The sequence below is a fragment of the Phyllostomus hastatus genome, unplaced genomic scaffold (assembly GCF_019186645.2).
Source record: "Phyllostomus hastatus isolate PE091 unplaced genomic scaffold, TTU_PhHast_1.1 phas_contig_34, whole genome shotgun sequence".
Taxonomy (NCBI): domain Eukaryota; kingdom Metazoa; phylum Chordata; class Mammalia; order Chiroptera; family Phyllostomidae; genus Phyllostomus; species Phyllostomus hastatus.
In genome coordinates this window covers 66,390,555-66,407,582 of record NW_025333857.1, presented here as the reverse complement: position 1 = coordinate 66,407,582, position 17,028 = coordinate 66,390,555, and the positions used below count along the sequence as shown (strand labels likewise).

At 48.2% G+C, this 17,028-nt stretch overlaps 1 protein-coding gene across 1 annotated transcript; it reads right to left on the bottom strand.

Moving 5' to 3' along the window:
- Window positions 1-906: 906 nt before the first annotated feature.
- On the bottom strand, window positions 907-16,623 carry LOC123820047 (protein CutA homolog). Its single transcript, XM_045840735.1, has 6 exons — window positions 16,500-16,623; window positions 12,362-12,510; window positions 8,241-8,300; window positions 6,464-6,509; window positions 6,133-6,182; window positions 907-3,286 (listed from the first exon to the last, which is right to left on the bottom strand). Exons 1-6 carry the CDS (start codon window positions 16,566-16,568, stop codon window positions 3,184-3,186), a joined length of 477 nt encoding a protein of 158 aa, XP_045696691.1. The 5' UTR covers window positions 16,569-16,623; the 3' UTR covers window positions 907-3,183.
- Window positions 16,624-17,028: the final 405 nt, after the last annotated feature.

Sequence of the window (17,028 nt, the reverse complement as noted above, 5' to 3'; positions counted from 1 at the left end):
GGGGAGAAGGGCAGCCTGTTAATCCCTGTAAGTGTTCACGGCTGCCCCTAAAAATATTAACTATGGCTCCCACGTTTATCTGCCATTCCTTCGATTTCAACCTTTTTTTTAAATCCTCATATGTTGATTTTATTGAGGGAGAGAAATATGATTGGTTGCCTCCTGTACACGCCCTGACAGAGGATCGAACCCGCAACCTTCTGGTGTATGAGATGATGCTCCAACCAACTGAGCCACCCAGCCAGGGTTGTTTTCAACCTTTTAACTGCCCTTGGAACAAAACCGCCGTTGGAGCTGGGGGGAGGGTGGAGTGTAGGGATTGTTCTTCGGGCTGAAATCAGTGCACTGGAATGAAAGGGAAAGGCACTAGGTGTCCGGAGACCTGGGTGGTGGTCCGAGTTCTACAGCGAGCAGCTACACAGGCCCTCCTGAGGACAGCGGTCCTCCCCAGGCCGCAGAGGGCCCAGTTCTTCGTGGTCTGGGTTAGTGTTTACAAATGTACAACAAGCACTAACCTTTGGAATTTAGGAGCAAGAAATTAGCATTCTCAGAAAATCCCTAAATCCTTAAGTTATTCTTAAAATAGTTCACACTCTTTCCTCATTATTATAGGTAGCTGGAAATTTTTTTGTTTAACAAATAGGGATACTAAGCTTAGTTATACAGTATTTACAAAGAACCGGAGCCTGGAGGGAATATTTCAATCCTGGAAAATGCCAGGTGTTCAATTATTCAATATTCAATTGAATATTACCTTATTTGAATAATATTCAAATAAGGTAATATTCAAGTATCCTAGCGAGGTTAGCAGTACAAGAATCACGTGTTTAAACTGCCAAATCAAGAACTTATTTTGCTTTCAACGCTTATTTCTTGGAATACGGCTCATAGGATTTATATAAAATACACTGTGTATAAACTTACTTTACTTGCAAGAACGACTCACGGTTTGCAGCGGGCAGGGCTACAGACACACCCTGCTCACGTAACATCATAACATCGCGAGCAAGACTGGGCAGCGAGCCTCTCTCTCCCCGCCATGCTCTGGCCTCGGCCCCCCTGACCTGCAACTCGGCGTGCTGGCGTTTCCTGCTTGCTTCTCGTCAGATGGAGTCCTTCACACCAGTGATGTCTCTATGCTTTTAAGCTTTAGTATCACAGATCATTTCAATATGTTTTCTCATTTCTTCAACTGATTTTTCTGGGGACTCCAGAGTCAAAAACACACACTTCCTGAGAGACGCTGGGAAGGTGTTCCCGCGTGGGAACACTAGTCCAGGTCCTGGCCCAGCCCCCACGGCTGTACTAAGGGTACAGCCACCGCAGGCATGTGGACGCGCTCCCCGGGCGGAGGGGACGGCCTGAGCCTGAGCCCAGGAACAACGTGCAGCGGCTCACTGGAGCCAGCCACTGGCCGGAGTGGGCAAGGAGAGGTGGGTGAGGATGGACAAGTGAGGTGGGCCAAGGTTATGACGGGCCTTGAGCACCGGACCAAGAAACTGGACTTGATCCTGAAAGCAACACAGGTGGTCCACGTGGGGTCCCCTGCGTATTTGCGGACAAGGTGACTTCACACCAGGTTTTTCTTACGTGATCAGAAACATTGGCTGTGAAAAGGGACATCACCGTCATCACTCTCCCTGTTCTCCTCTTGGAAGAGCCCGCCCCCATCCCCATTGGCTGCCAGAAAAGAACTCTCTGGACCTCTGAAAGGGCCTCAGCCTGAACCCCGACAGAGCTTCCACAGAAGGACCCTGGGAAACACCCCCCCCCCACCCCCTGTTTCATGTTCAGGGGAACTAAGGTCCAGAAACAGGAGGTGTCAGTCAGAATGAGAGCCTGGCACCACCCCTCCCACACACCATTCCCTCTGAAAGAAGGGCCCAGATAACCACAGATGTCTGTGGACCCTCTCTCAGGGGACCCTCACCCCAACTGCCCACGGACTCCCCAGAGTGGAGTTACCTTGTGACAGACTCCTGGAGGGGCCTAGGTCACGTTTCTCTCCTCCTCACCCTACAGGAAGCTCAGCCTCCCCGGCCCTCCTCCACTGGTACGGGCGGGGGGGCAGGGGGCAGGGACAGGGCAGCACCAGACGCAGGGCGAGCAGCCTTGGTTGCACCCTTAGTAACAACACACCCCCTTTCTGGACCTTGGTGTAGTTCAGTTTTCTCCAGTCATCTGCACAGAGACTGGCTTAGACCCTGGTTTACAACTTTTAACAATGAAAACTTTTAAAAAATCCTACAAATCTCACAAGACAGCTCAATACGTTAAAATAGTAAAAGTCCAGTTAGTTGCATGACTGAAGTAGTGGGGGGAAGCAGGGAGTACCTTCTGCCAGCCGCAGGGGGGCTCTGTGGAGCAAGTCTGAAAAACAAGAGCCTAGAAGTTCCCCAGGGTTCTTTCCTACTGTAGGATGCTCAGTTTCAGTGCTCAGGTAAAACAGTTAGTATGGTGGGCTCAGAGCCTATGTCTCCACTGAGCAAGGCAACGGGACCTCCTGAGATCTGCCATATTCGGGCTAGGAAAGAGGCAAGACTCATTCCCAACCCAGGAGGCTGCGTCTAAACACGGCTGTTCCCCCAGTCCTGCACACACTCCTGGAGCCCATCCCCAGGCCCGCTCCTCGGGGCTCAGGGATCACAAGCACCCTCCGCAGCTAGGAGGAAGAATCCTGCTTGTCCCTGATATTGGACCATTCACAGTCCATGCTTTGAATACAGAAAGCACTTGCCCGTTCCTCTAGGAGGAGACATTCATCCCACACCCTCCTAGGCAAACAGGTCATCAGTTCTATTCCTCCTCCTGAGAACCAGGAGAGTAATCCCACCCTAGACACGCGAGGTAAGCCCAGCGACTGCTGAAGATGAAAAACCTCACTCCCACTGCCACCCCTGCACAAAACCACCCTTGCTCTCCCACCCTTGGGGGCACATTCAAGGGTGATGCACTCAGACACAAGTTCCGGCGGGTTTTTGCCTAGCCTGACTGGCCCAGCCTCCTCTTCTAGCCTCAGAAGCCTCGGACCTTCAATGTCCACAAGTTATTTAGCTCCTCTGTGCTGACAAAAAAAACACAGAATCCAGAGATGCTAGGAGGCCGAAAGAGGCCTCCCTTCCCCAGAGTGCAGGGGACGAAGGCCACAGGCAGCCAGCAGGGTTCACAGAGAGCCTCGCGCGCTCAGTCCTCCTCCATGCCCTCCTTCAGCCACCTCAGATAGTGCACGTCTCCCTGGTCCATGGGAAGACTGAAGATCTCTGGGATTTCAAAAGGATGCACCAGCCTTTGGAAAGAAAGCAGAGAGTCTCGTGGGTGACTATGATTAGAATCAGCCCATGCCGATAAAACCCCACAGGCCAGCCTCACTCGAGGCCCACCTGGAGCAGATCTGCAATCTGCTGCGGCCCACCTGTCCAGCTCCGTGACCCACCACCCCTGAGCCCATGTTTTCCATCTGTCCGAGTGGGAGACCAGGGTGGCTATACCCTGGTCTCAGATCTAGCAGGAGAGAAGGGCCAGATGGCTTTCGAGTCTCACAGTCACGGGTTCAAATGCTAAGTCTGCCCCTTCCTAGCTGTGTGACCGTGGACAAATCACTTAATTTCTCTAAAGATCTTATAAAAGGAGGACTGAAGATAGCACCTACCTGCCTGGACTGCTGAAGATTAAATAAGACGGAGTATATGAAGTACCGACCCGGCGCACTGACTGGTACCGTATGCATTCACCGAACGTTAGCTACTGTCTTCGCTGCTGCCCCACACTCACCACTGTGCCCCACCCCCCACCATGCTGCCATAGTCTCTCCTCCACCCAGCAAGCTCTCCCTGCTCCTGTTCATCAGTCAAAAACCTCTCTCCCCTGCAAGGCCAAACTCAGCCACTGGCTTTTTCAAGGGATCTTCCTCGACCATCCGAACCCACGGGACTCCCTCTCCCTTCTCCCAGTATCTTCCACCTGGCCCTGGGCACACAATGCCGAGTTTTCTTCATTTTCCAGACTCAAGAAACCCAGGGCCTGGGGCTTCAGTTTCCCACCTGTCAAAAGGGAGCAGTAGCCCTCTGCTTCCTTTGCGAACGAGGCACTGGGAAGTTCTCACGAGACAGCATGCATCACCACCTGTGTGTAGGTGCCTCAACACTGAGAGTGAGCCGGGTAATTTTACCCAGTGCCCCAGGATCACGAATTTTCTTAACTTATTTCATGGACGCCTGGACCAGTGTACGTGTGTTTATAAGCAGACATACAGTATTCAGACACAGAGAGGAAGACATCTGTAACACGTTAGCAGTAACAGCTGCCTCTGACATGGCACTTTACATGTACACTTCACATAAATTCACCCCGAGGCACTAGTATGACCCGCCTGTTACAGATGGCCAACTGAGGCACAGAAAGTCTAACCCATTTGCATGCACTTGAGCTACAACTAGCAAGTAGAAAAGCCAGGATTTGACCCTGGAGGTCAAGCTCTGGGGTTTACCATCTTAACTCTGCAGCTGCCCCTCACTGGATAAGCTGTAAATGCTTGGTTGTGCTAGTTCCACCGAAGGTGCCTTATCCCCACACCTCTGCTACGGCGGTAACACGGGGCCTTCCCTCCTGCTGGACCTGAGACCAGGGCATAGCCAGGTGTTCCCAGAATCCTGATTGGAAGGAAGGAAAGGGGTTTTATCATCTAGGTGAGTGACCTGCATCCCTAGCTGCACATTAGTGTCAACCTGGGTGCTTCTGAAGAACCTATTTGATCCCCCATCCAGATAAATGAAGTCAAAATCTGAAATAGGGCCTAAATGGGTCATTGAAACCCAATGAAAAATGTCTCCAAGCAATTATAGCATTAGCCAGCACCAAGAATCACCGGTGTAGACCGGTACTTCTCAAGCTTTTAACGTGCATGGGAATCACCTGAGGATCATGTTAAGCTGGAGCTCGGTTCGGAAGGAGACCCCGACACTCTGCCGTTCTAGCAAGCGTCCAGGCGGTGCCCATTATTCCAGAATCACACTTTGAATGGGAAGGCTGTAAACCAGTGGTTCTCCAGGTTGACTCCCGGGCAACTCCAAGATTCTTTCAGGAGGTCCATGAGGCCAAAACTATTTCATAATGCTGCTAATGTGTTATCTACCTCTTCCTATGTCAACATTCGCACTGCTGGTGCAAAAGCGATGACGGGTGAAACCGCTGGCACCTTCGCACACGGCGCCACCCTGCACTAGCTGTCACTGCTGTCCACCACACACCTGCATGCGCACCAGGCCAAATTCACTTAAGGACATCCTTGACAGAGTGGTAAGAGTTACTGTTTTTATTAAATTTCAACCCCTGAGTATGTCTTTTCAATACTGTGTGACAAAGTGGGAAGTGTACATAAGGCACTTGGCTGTATGCCTAAATTCAATGGTGTCTTAAACTTGTCTGATTGTTTGAGTCACAAGCTAAAGCTAGATTTTTTCATGGAACACCATTTTTAAGTCTGAGTTCCAATAATTCGTCACTTTTCCAAATTATGGTTACTCAGATTTGAGAATGAGGAATACAGTGAGTCCATCATTCGAGTGAAAACAATTTAAATAATTTGCTGCCAAGGAAAAAAATTATGTTTTCAAGCAAAAATTAGATATTTGTAAAACTTGAATATATCACCATGAGCTTTAAGAGTGTCCCAATATTTAAAGATGCTTCTTATTAAGCCAGATTTTGCAAAAATGTAAAATGATGCCATTCTCCTCATTTTGGGGGGAGGGAGATATGGTTACTTTCCATAAAATGCATTATTTACAACATTAATATGTAATGGTAATAATAATGGTTTATTATTGTTATTTTTAAATTTTTTAATTCTCGGTTTTAATTTCCGATACAGTCAACTTTGATATAACCCACGTACACAAAGCTCTTTTAGGTCCTCAATAATTTTTAAAAGTGCGTGGGGCCCCAGAGACCAAAATTTTGAGAACCACTGGCGTGAGCTCACTCATCTAGCCTCTCGTTTTACACATGGAGACTCTGAGGGTCAGGACATGTCCAGGGTCACACGGAAGGTTGGTGACGAGGTTTCCTGCTTTTCAAGCCCATTCACCTAGTCTCTATGGAACGCTCCCAGCTGAGAAGAGACGCCAGCCTTACCTGACATAACTGGACAAAGTGTGGACCTTGGAAGTCTTTGTCTTCATTAACTGGAAAAGAGAAAAACACACATCACTGCTTTAGGACGTCAGCCCAGCTCTGCTGCTGCTCATTCGTCTGGCCTTTTAGGAGACGGCCTTCCCTCCAGGTCACCGGCCCTGTCCCCAGCTAGCTCCCAAGTGAACCCAAGACATCTTACTTGGGGCTAGTACGTTGATCTCAATCGGTTGATCTTTGCTAATTTTTCATTGGAATCTGGGAAAAAGGCCTTGGTCTCACTTGGGCGTCCTATATCAAGGCCCTGCCCTTCCCCCCACCCTGCCTCACTCACCAACAGAATCTCCGTGGCTTCTTCTATTTCTCCATTCCAGAAGTAGCTGGAGAAGAGAACAGAACCCAGTTACGATGCTCATCAAACAGGCCCAGGGAAATGTCACGCCTGGCCCAGTTAGGTGACTCACTGAGACGGAAACTTGAGAATCTTTCCAAGCCCATGTAAAAAAGTCTAGAGTTGGCCAGGGCACAAAGACCATCCAGGGCAACCATTCTCATGCATGTTCCTAGCATCCGCCTGAACATTCCTGGAGGTGAGAGGCTCCCCATTTCTTGAAGAAGTCCGTCTCCCTTATAGGTCTACACCTATGGGGTGGTTTTTCTTCTGGTGCGGCCAACATCTGCCTCCCAGTTGCCCTCCCCAGCTTCCACAGGAGGAACCACCTCAGGAAGCCCTGCAGAAACTCCTGTGTTTTCTCACCTCCAAACTGGGCATCTCTGGCTCTTTCAACACTTGCTTTATACCCTCCGCTTCCAGGCCCCTCCCCCTCCTTTGGAGGGGTGCTGCTTTTATTATCACTGACTCTCCGCACTGAGTGCCCAGGAAAGGATATATAAAAAGCACGGGAGGCTTCAGGGAAGCAGTGAGCCTTATAAGACACGGAAACAGGTCCAAAGGTGAAAAGTCAGGGATGGTGTTCAGAAGAGAGTATGAGAGCAGCATCCCGTGAAGGGAAGGGAAAGACACCTGGCTGGAGAATACAGTGTTCACACAGTTCAGGGACAGTGAACCTTGCCAGCACATTCTTCCGGTGCTGACTGCACTGCCCCAGGGCAAGTCTAAGATGACCTGGGCCACGGGTCTTGTCTCACAGAGCTGCGGTAAAAGGATCGATTATAGGCCACCGGAAGGACGTGCCAGGCTGAAATTCTATTCTAGGGCCCAAGCATTGGTTCCCAGACTGCCTTGGTGTGAATCACCTACACAACTTTTAAAAAATTCAGAGACCCAAGCCCCACGCTCAGGGAGACTGACTGGGCAGACCCAGAATGGAGCTCAGGAACCCAGGACACAGCCACATTTGGGAGACACAGCCACAGCCACAGCCACAGCCACAGACGGTGCGAGCCGTGGAGGCAGTGACGCTGCCGGCAGGTGGGGGGAGCTTTCCTTACAGAACATTTTTCTGTTTTGACCTTCAGAGTAGATATATATTATTTCCCTCCCCACCTACCCCACCCCCATTCTCTCACTCTCTCTTTCTAGGAGGGAAGATGAGAAACAGGCTGATCAGAGCAATTAAGTCACAAGACAAATCCTGCAGCACTTGGAGTGGGCTGCTAAAATAACAATGTTCTGGTGGGCTGGGAGGAACGGCGCAGGCCAGGCTCAGCTACGGTGAAGCTGTCGACACAGTGCAGCCTGTCACATGTGCCAACTGCTCAGTCTTCCAATGAATCTAGACAATGGAAATGGTTTTCTTTGATGTCCCTAGTTGGCTTACTCAGGGATGGACTGCCCAGTCTGGCTTCTGTGCTAAAAGCAAACTGATGGATTTAAATAAAGACCGTGCAAACAAGATCCACGGTTCCTAAACTATAGGGTTTTTTCCTCCTTTCTCTATACGCAGCACATTTTTGCTTTTGTTCATGGATGACACAAACCCACTGGTTAATTTCCTCTGAATACGGATCAACAGTTGATTAATTAAATGCCTCTGAATTGTCCTTTTCCAATTCCCCATCCGTGCAGCGCCCTTTCCACCAGCCAGGACCTGACGCAGCAGCACGCCCGCCCACACCACTCCCGAGGCCGAGGCAGAGGCAAAACTCACAGCGAGGATGCCTCGGGCAGAATGTTCACCGAGGCAGCCAGCTTCTTGCCCAGTACAGCCCTAAAGCAAAGAAAGGGGCAGTCAGTGGGGCTAGTGTCCAGGACCTAAAGAGAAGGGACAGGGGGCAGGAGTTCCGGGGAACTAGATGATGCTTTAGAGCGCCCCTCCTCGTGGCGGTGTGAAGGACAGGCCCAGTCTGCCTAGGGAACGAGGATGAACTCTGGACAGAGAACAAGAAGACCCGGGTTCCATTCCTGGCCCTGCAGGAGCGTGGCTGCGTGACCTTCTGCAGCGCGTTCAACCACCTACCCAGGATAGGCACGCCCCCTCACGCACCCCGACCCTCCTGCTGTATAATGAGAAGATGGCTCCACCAGCAGCTCCTAAGACTTTTCACCACCAAGAGCTCCTTTTGTTACCCCATTTCTGCTTTTTTCATACAGGTATGTATCGGGCTGACACTCAGTGCTTCTGATCTGTAGACACCCACGTGACCACACAACTCCAAGTGAACGCGAGAAGAGAATCATAACTTGTGTTTGTCTTTGGCAAATATAGGCTCTTTTCACCTTTCCTGGTAAAGGTTTCTTTCATAGCCCTAAGAGCACAATCTTCGTCTTTGCAGACCTCTAAGGTATTTTTGTTTTCGACAGACCGCAGCTTGGCATCCCGGGTCTGATCATCTCAGATTCCTGTGAAGCACTCTGGGGAATACAATCCAAGAGGCTTGAACTAGTACCGGTGTCACAGAAAGAGAAGAACCACCAAGTCACCGAGCTGCTGATGCCAAGAGCTGTTCCCACATGCCAAAACCTCCAGCCCCCAGGATCGGGCCCTGACAAACCTTTCTCCAGTCTCAGGCAGCGGAGGGAGCTGGCCTCTCTTCTCTGAAGTGCTTGCACCTTGCCACATAAACCTCACTTGAGCCTTGCTCGCTGATCCCTCCTTCCTCCGGCTGCTGCCAAGAGAACTGACCTACTTTCTCTTCCCTGGAGTTCCAGGCTCAACAGTGCTCTCTATTTAAGGCTCCGCATTAATGGGGTATCAACACCACCCTCGTTCCCTCGCAGAGTTAGAGGAGATAAATAAATCCCTGACCGCAAGAGAGGCATGTGGCACAAGTTTGCTTAAGCAACTGCTGCGAGTCCTGCTCACTCAGCCGCTTGCTGAGGAATTACATTCTACCAGTTCCAAAGGTGGCAGGCAAACATTGCGAGTGAGTTAAACCTCCAGGAAAGACAATCTGTTGTCCCAGAGTCACATCACTAAAGACTCCACTTCCGACTTTCAGTCCAGTGTCGTGGGCCAAACACACTCCTTAGCCCTGTCAGAACACAGTAAGGAGAACGCTTTCTGTACCAGCAACTGTGAGGAGGCCTCAGAAAATAAAAGGCAGCCCAGGACACAGAAGGGAGCACGCAGGGGACTGCCTGCACAGACGAAAGCACCCGTCCGTCTCAGGAGGCGACGGGAACCACAGCGGGCAGGAACTTGGAGGCAGCCATCACGGTGAACTGCGGGAATGCCGCAGCAGGAACAGGTGGGTGCCCCAAATCTCCCATGGCCCAGGCAGCGATAATGGGGTGTTTGTCTCCAGGAAGGAGGAGTAGGGTAGGCACTCTGGGGGAAAAGGCAAAACAATGTCCTAGTAGCTGGAGACAGCCAAGGGTGAAAGGAAGAATTCATGCCGAGGAGGCCAGTTACTAGGGCGCCCCAGTCTGTGGAATGTCCCCCCCAAACCACACGCACACGGAAAACAGTGCTGCGAATCCCAATTCCTTGCAGCTGTTCCTGCGCCTCCCCACAAGCACGGCTAAGAAGACGAGAGAGAGAGGTTACAATTAAGAATAACAAAGTACGCATCTGAGGAATGTCAGCAGTGAGAGACAAAAAAATCAACAAACCAAAGAATTTATGTAAGAGGACCAGTCAACAGTATAGTCAAAACCAAGATTTTAAAATAAGTATAATTATGTATACCCGAAAGTTGTTAAGAGAGTAGATCTTGAAAGTCCTCACCCCCCAAAAAAGGTAGCTGTGTGAGGTGATACAGGTGTTAACTAACCTTACTGTGGTAATTATTTTGCTATACACATATATCAAATCATCATTTGTATACCTTATGCTTACACAATATTATATGTTGACTATATCTCAATAAAGCTGGAAAAATGAAAAATATAAGTATAATATCTACAGAAAGATAAAGCAGGATTATTGCATCCATAAAACAGGATCAGATTATAATACGATCAGACATTTAAGAAACGTGAGTAGTTGGTTATGAAAGAATGACTGGAAATCTTGAAAAGGGAGACCACATCGTTTAAACAAAAAACTCAATGGAAGGGCTGCATAGCAACAAACGAAAAACAAATAAGACAGAAGAATGGGCTCAGGAATTCTCCCTGTACACAGAATAAAGGATTAGGAAAATATCAAAGTTCAGTCATAGGGAACAAACTCAATCTCCTTCTAATAGGAGTTCCAAAAAAAAAAAAAAGACATATGAAGAATAGAGAGGGAATATTCAACAAGTTAGTAACTGAACATTAAGATAAAGAGAAAACGCTAAAAATTGTCGTAGAGAAGCAGTATTACCTACAAAGAAAGGAAAGACCCTGATAAGCACCTGACTTCTCCTTAACAATTCTGGATGCAAGAAGATAATAGAAATCTCTCTCCAATCTGATACTGATCCCATTTACCTGAACTGGACTTTCAACCAGTTACAATCCAAGCATTAGAATCAATTTCCTCCCAATACCAAACCTCACAGATGTCAGCTGAAGTTCCTCCTTGGCAGGACCACTGATTCAAGGGTCCAGAGAAAAGACAGTTCAATACAGACCCTGGGCATATAAGAAGCATCAGGAGGGATTTCAGTTCTTAGCTGCCAAACACTATGGTTGTATCTCTGAAGTAATTACAGGTTCTTTTAGATAAGAGCTGTTCTCCAAAGGTAATGTTAACATGGAAAAAAATTACATTCTGGTTGGAGGAAAAAAAGATGGAATCAAATGCAAGCTATGACCAAGAATTTGGAGGGTGTGTGCTCCCAAAGACCAGATTCAACACTTGAAAACACTATAACCTAGTCTATCATCAACTTCAAGAATGCTGAGCTATGGAGCAAGAAGTCAAGTCCATTACCCTCCAGCCCCAGGAACCCTCTTCAAAGCTGTATCTATAAAGAGAAATGAAGGAGGGGAAATTCAGATACCACAAACATTTATTGAGCACCTACTACATTCAAGTTACTAGGGTAAGGATTGTACATATTTCGTATCATTTAATCCTCCCCATCCTGTGAGGCAGGTGACATTATCCTACATTATAATTCAGGAAACTTAGAGAAGGGAAGGGACTTGCTCCAGTTAACACAGCAAGTGGTGGAGCCAAGATTCAAATGCTGGTCTGTTTACAAGTCCAATGTTCATTCCACTACACAATGGCCATGTCTAGAAATTTTCTAAATATTTGGACTGGCCACTTCCTCCTTCTCACCTGGGACTTCTTAAAGATTTTATTTATTTATTTTTACAGAGAGAAGAGAGAGAGAGAGAGAGAGAGAGAGAGAGAGAGAGAGAGAGAGAAACGTCAATGTGTGGTTGCTGGGGGTTATGGCCTGCAACCCAGGAATGTACCCTGGCTGGGAATCGAACCTGCGATGCTTGGGTTCGCAGCCTGCGCTCAATCCACTGAGCTACACCAGCCAGGGCTTCACCTGGGACTTCTTCTGGGACTGGGAACACTTCTGGAACTGAGCAAAGAGAGTTATCTCCAAGAAGAAAGAGAGATGGACCAGGAATCGGGAGACTTAAAATTCTCAACAGGTAGGATTCCACTTTCTCTTATCTTAAAACCTTGGGTAAACCACATATCCCTCTGGGTCTCATGTGCCTCATGGGCCCCCATGCTCAACATTTCCAGGCCAGCAGCAGGTTCCACAGGACCACTCGGCTGTGCTCCTTGCACCACCCCAAGCAGACAGCTGTGCAGTTCATCCCTGGATGGACGGGGTGGTCAGGAGTGAGAGAACGGCCCCAAAGTGGCCCCTCTGGAGCATCCTGGTAGCTCCCTGAGCCTCCTGGGGCAGCACCTCAGCCCCTTTTCCATACCTGGCAATATCTCTGGCAATTTGCTCGTTGGGGCAGTTGACAAAGACGATGGAATAAGTGCCGGAGACAAAACTGCCAGTGACAGCTGAATGGAGCTGCAGGCTAAGGGTCCTGATCAGGGGGTATGTCAGGAGAGAGGCTGTCAGGATCTAAACGGTGGGAAAAAGCACAAGTCAGCAGTGACATGGTGACTCATTATCTGTCTCCTCAAGCAGACTGGCACCAAGGCTGGGCATCATTTTTTCATGCCCATTCCCCATCCAAAATATAATTTCTGAGATCTTGAGCTTCAGTGCTTCAACGAAGTTCTCATGCCTAGATATTTTCCTCTGCATTTTGCAGATGACCAAAAAATAGAGGCTTAGAAATCAAGAAGCTTGCTCAAAATCACACAGCTTTGATTTGGTGAAGACAGGATTAGGACTCAAGTCTGGATGACGTGAAATCCATTCTTACTTATTTTATTAATTAATTTATTTATTTTAGAGAGAGGGTAAGGGAAAGACAGTGAGGGAGAGAAACATCAATGTGTGGTTGCCTCTTGTGTACCCCCCACTGGGGACCTGGCCTGCAACCCAGGCATATGCCCTGACTGGGAATCGAACCAGCGACCCCTTTGCTTTGCAGGCCTGTGCTCAATCCACTGAGCTATACCAGCCAGGGCTTGAACTCCATTCTTCTGGAGGTGACACTAACTGGCCCACAACAAACTGCTCTCATCCTGCGGAGATTATAATGAATTATAAACTCTTACAATAATGATGTTTGAGGAGTTAATTTCACCTCCATTCATCTGCATATGTGCCAGGCACTGTGGGCGAGCTAGACGAAAAGGCAGCCTACTTCTAAAGCAATACCACCTGTGCTGGTAAAATGGAGAGCTGGGGGGACCATGAGGAAGGCTAGCAAAGGCACCCTCTAAGTTGGATCTGAAACTGTAAGTAGGATCACAAGAGGAAAGGGAGACATACTAAGCAAATGATAATATGTCCCAGCCCAAGAGGTATTTGGGGATAGATGAGATGCACAGTCTGCAGGGGTCTTGGTCTGGGTGTTAGATCGGGAAGAAATGAAACTGGCTACAACTATAAAGAAAAGGGTCAGGCTAAGGAGTCTGGAGCCTGACCTCAAGTGAGAGGGTACTTTTGGGGGTTTTTAAGGAGCAGAGTAATAACACAGTGAAACTAAGCAGGGTACCAGGAGGGAGGATGAAAAATGATCAGAAAGAGCCTGCTTAGAAAACCATCACAATGATCCAAGAAAAAGAACACGATGGCAATGACAACGTGAGAGGAAAAGGCATTCAAGATACAATTTTTCTTATTGTTTTGATGATAAATGTTTCAAAAAGAAGAAATGAAAAGAAGTGGAGACACCCTCCATCCAGGGTTCTCCGCTTGGGGGGCACGATGGAGTCATTAACAAGGACTAGGCAACCGGTGAGGAGTCCCACTGTGCTGGAAGCCAGGCCGAACAAGGGTGTGTTTCTCGTGTCTCCCCGCCCAGGGCTCATTCCTCGCTCAAATAAACCTCTGTCCTCCCACTCCTGTTATGCTGTCGCCCAAGTCCTGGCTCCTACTTCTTCTGCTTCTTGGCAGGGCCTGAGCAGCGTTTTTGTCTTTAGCTTCAGTTTGACTGGAGGCCTGTCTGGGTTGGGTTTCTCATTCCCTCCTGCTACCTCCACCAAACCACCAATTCAACATACTAAGTCCTCTGAACTGAACCAGTCACCATGCATGGAAAAAAAAAAGACTTTTCAATAAAGCTTTTAGTGTGTGTGTGGATGTGTGCACAGTAGGATTTAAATTAGATCCTAGTGCCAATATTGCTAACTGCCCTGGCCTTCCCCAAGTTACTGCCTCTCCTTCTATAAACCTTATCTCGAAAGTGGAGGTTCTGACGCTTGTGCTGCCTGTCTCAGAGCTGCCATGAGTTCAAGCGAGGTAGGAAAACATAATCTGCAGTCACAAATTCAATAAAGATAGGGGCCGTGCCTTGCTCATCACGGTATCTCCAGCACAGTCCATGGCATACGGCAGGTTCTCACTAAATACTTGTAGACTAGTGAATTAATACCCCAGCGAGATGTTGTTGTTAAGGCTAACTGGTCTTGTGAAGGAGAGAAGGCCTGTTAACAGTGCCTTTAGCAGAGAACTAGACATCCTGGAACACTGTAAGGAATCAACCCCACGACTTGAAGGTGGCTTCCAGCACAGACTTCAAATAACAGCAATGGCCTGTCCGACAACAACAACAACAACAACAACAACAACAACAACAACAAAGCCATTCCTAGGGAAGATCTGTGGCATTCCAGCCAGCAGGTATCAGTGCAACGTATAGCTAAGATTAAATACAAGCTCACCTAAAATGTGTTGGAACTCACATGAACTCAGAGTCTGATACTAAGCTCTTACATGTCTTGATATTTGAAGAGTTAATTTCACCTCCATTCACGTGTAACTGTGCTAGATACTGCGGGTGAAATAGTGGAAAATGTAGCCCAATTCTAAAGCAATGCCACCTGTGTTGCTGAAACTGAGGGCTGTGCTCTCGAGTATTATCTAAGATAAGCCTTAATTTAACAGGTAAAGTAACTGAGGCAGAACATCCAGAAACCGCAACCGAGCCAACACTTGTATCCCAGACTCCTGCCTCCCACTCAGGGCTCTTTGACCTGCAGTGGGCACAGTTAGGAATTAATACAGTGGGGTCGGTTCAGCTTCACTTAATCCAGTGGTTCTCAAGGCAATTTGCTTCCTCCCACCAAGGGGATGTCTGGCAATGTCTGGAGACAATTTTTGTTGTCCTGACATGATGGGAAGAAATGCTATTGGGATCTACTGAGTAGAGGCTAGGACTGCTGCGAACATCCTCCTGCTGTACCACTGACCACGGAGAAATAGAGAGTTGTTTGTATACGTCCCCTCCATTGGACATGTGCTCTTCGGTCTCACTCGTTTCTGTGTTCCCAGCACTTTACAACCCCGACAGGGAGTATGGGCTTGAGAAATGTTTGTGAATCATATCAACAAAGGATCAGAAGCATGAAGGGTCAACCTGGAACCAAGGATGGACTTACACTATGTTAGAAAGTGACATTATATTAGTGCAAAACTGATGGAAAATACATACATCACAATATTCCCTAACAGAAACATTACAAGGGGGAAAAGATCTATTATAATTGTTTAAGTCTTTCAACATTTTCCTATTTATGCCTTTTACTATATGCCTTTTCTATTTTTACATTCTTTTAAAACATTTTATGTATCCACTCAGTGACTTTGTACTTTATTCTTTTTTTCCCCCATGGAGAATTTGCATAGCCTTTAAGAGGTTAGGGTTGACTTTACAGTCCGTGTAAAGGCAGAAGGGGAATCAGAAACCACCTAGTGATTCTAAACTTACAATCCACCTAAATTTATAATCCACCTAGTTTTAAGGGATCCATGAATATTCTGAATGAATGAAACACTGTGTTTATCTATACAGTTTCCTTGGGTACAAATACAAACAAACCAAAAACAAAGAGAGAGAGAGAGAGAATCTACAAGGCCAGAAGGGTTAAGAGCCACTGACACGTGCGAGTTGTTACAGATGAGGAAAAGGGGCCAGGAAGAGGAAGAAATCACCCAAAAGTGATCATCAGAGCTGGGCTAGACCCCTGCGCTTCCGACCCTCTCCACCTTCCCCTCAGCTACCTCCACCACTGGAGATCCTCTGCAAACGATCACTTCCAACCATAACATTTAAAGATATCTCTGAGATGAGAAAACAAAGCCGCAGAAAAACAATATGGTAACTGCAACAAAAAGAAAAGACTCTATCATGGGACCCGTAGACGAGAACTCACCACCAGACACCCCTTCAACCTCCCTGACCCTGGCTATGACACACAGCAAGGGTCAATGCTCCCTCAGCAGTGAAGAAAGGGCGCTGGTAGGCTTCAAAACCACACCACGACCTCCAGGACACCGAGTGGTGTCTCCGGGGATTTTACTGTCCATCCCCTACCTGCTTGCCCCCAGTTCACATTCCCAAGGGCATTGAAGGAAAGTGTGTCTCCTTCCATCAATTTCCAGATTGGACGTTTAGGGCTGAGGGGATTGGGAAAGTCATAGCGTGGGGCACTCACCAGGAGGCATATAAGGACAGAGGACCGAGGGTAGCCTGGCAGAGGGCACCGTAAGCCCAGCCTATCCATGGTGTCGCCGGTAATTTAGCTGCGCGGCTGCAGCGAATGTGGCCTCCGGCTAAATCCCCAGGGAGGGGGTGGGGGGCGGGAACTCTGGGCCTGAACCGCCTTCTCGCCCCGCCCCCCCCCACCTGCTGCCTGCCCTACTGCCCCGCCCCCGGCAGGCTGGTTGGAACGGGAAAGTGGAGGTGGCGGGGAAGGGGGAAGCAATTTTCTCTGGCCGCTCCGTCCTCGGAAACATACAGCCCAAACACCAGGCGCAGACCTATAACCCTTACAAAAATAAAAATACTAATTTTTCCCTTCTCATTCCAACAACACAACAAACACAAAATATCATAAAATCCTCGGAGATGTACAGATAAAAACGCATATTCCTTAGATACAGAAAGCGTTCAGAAAGCAAAGCATACAAACTCTGAAACACAGACACTAAACTCTTCCACTTGATACAGGCCCATCCCGCCAA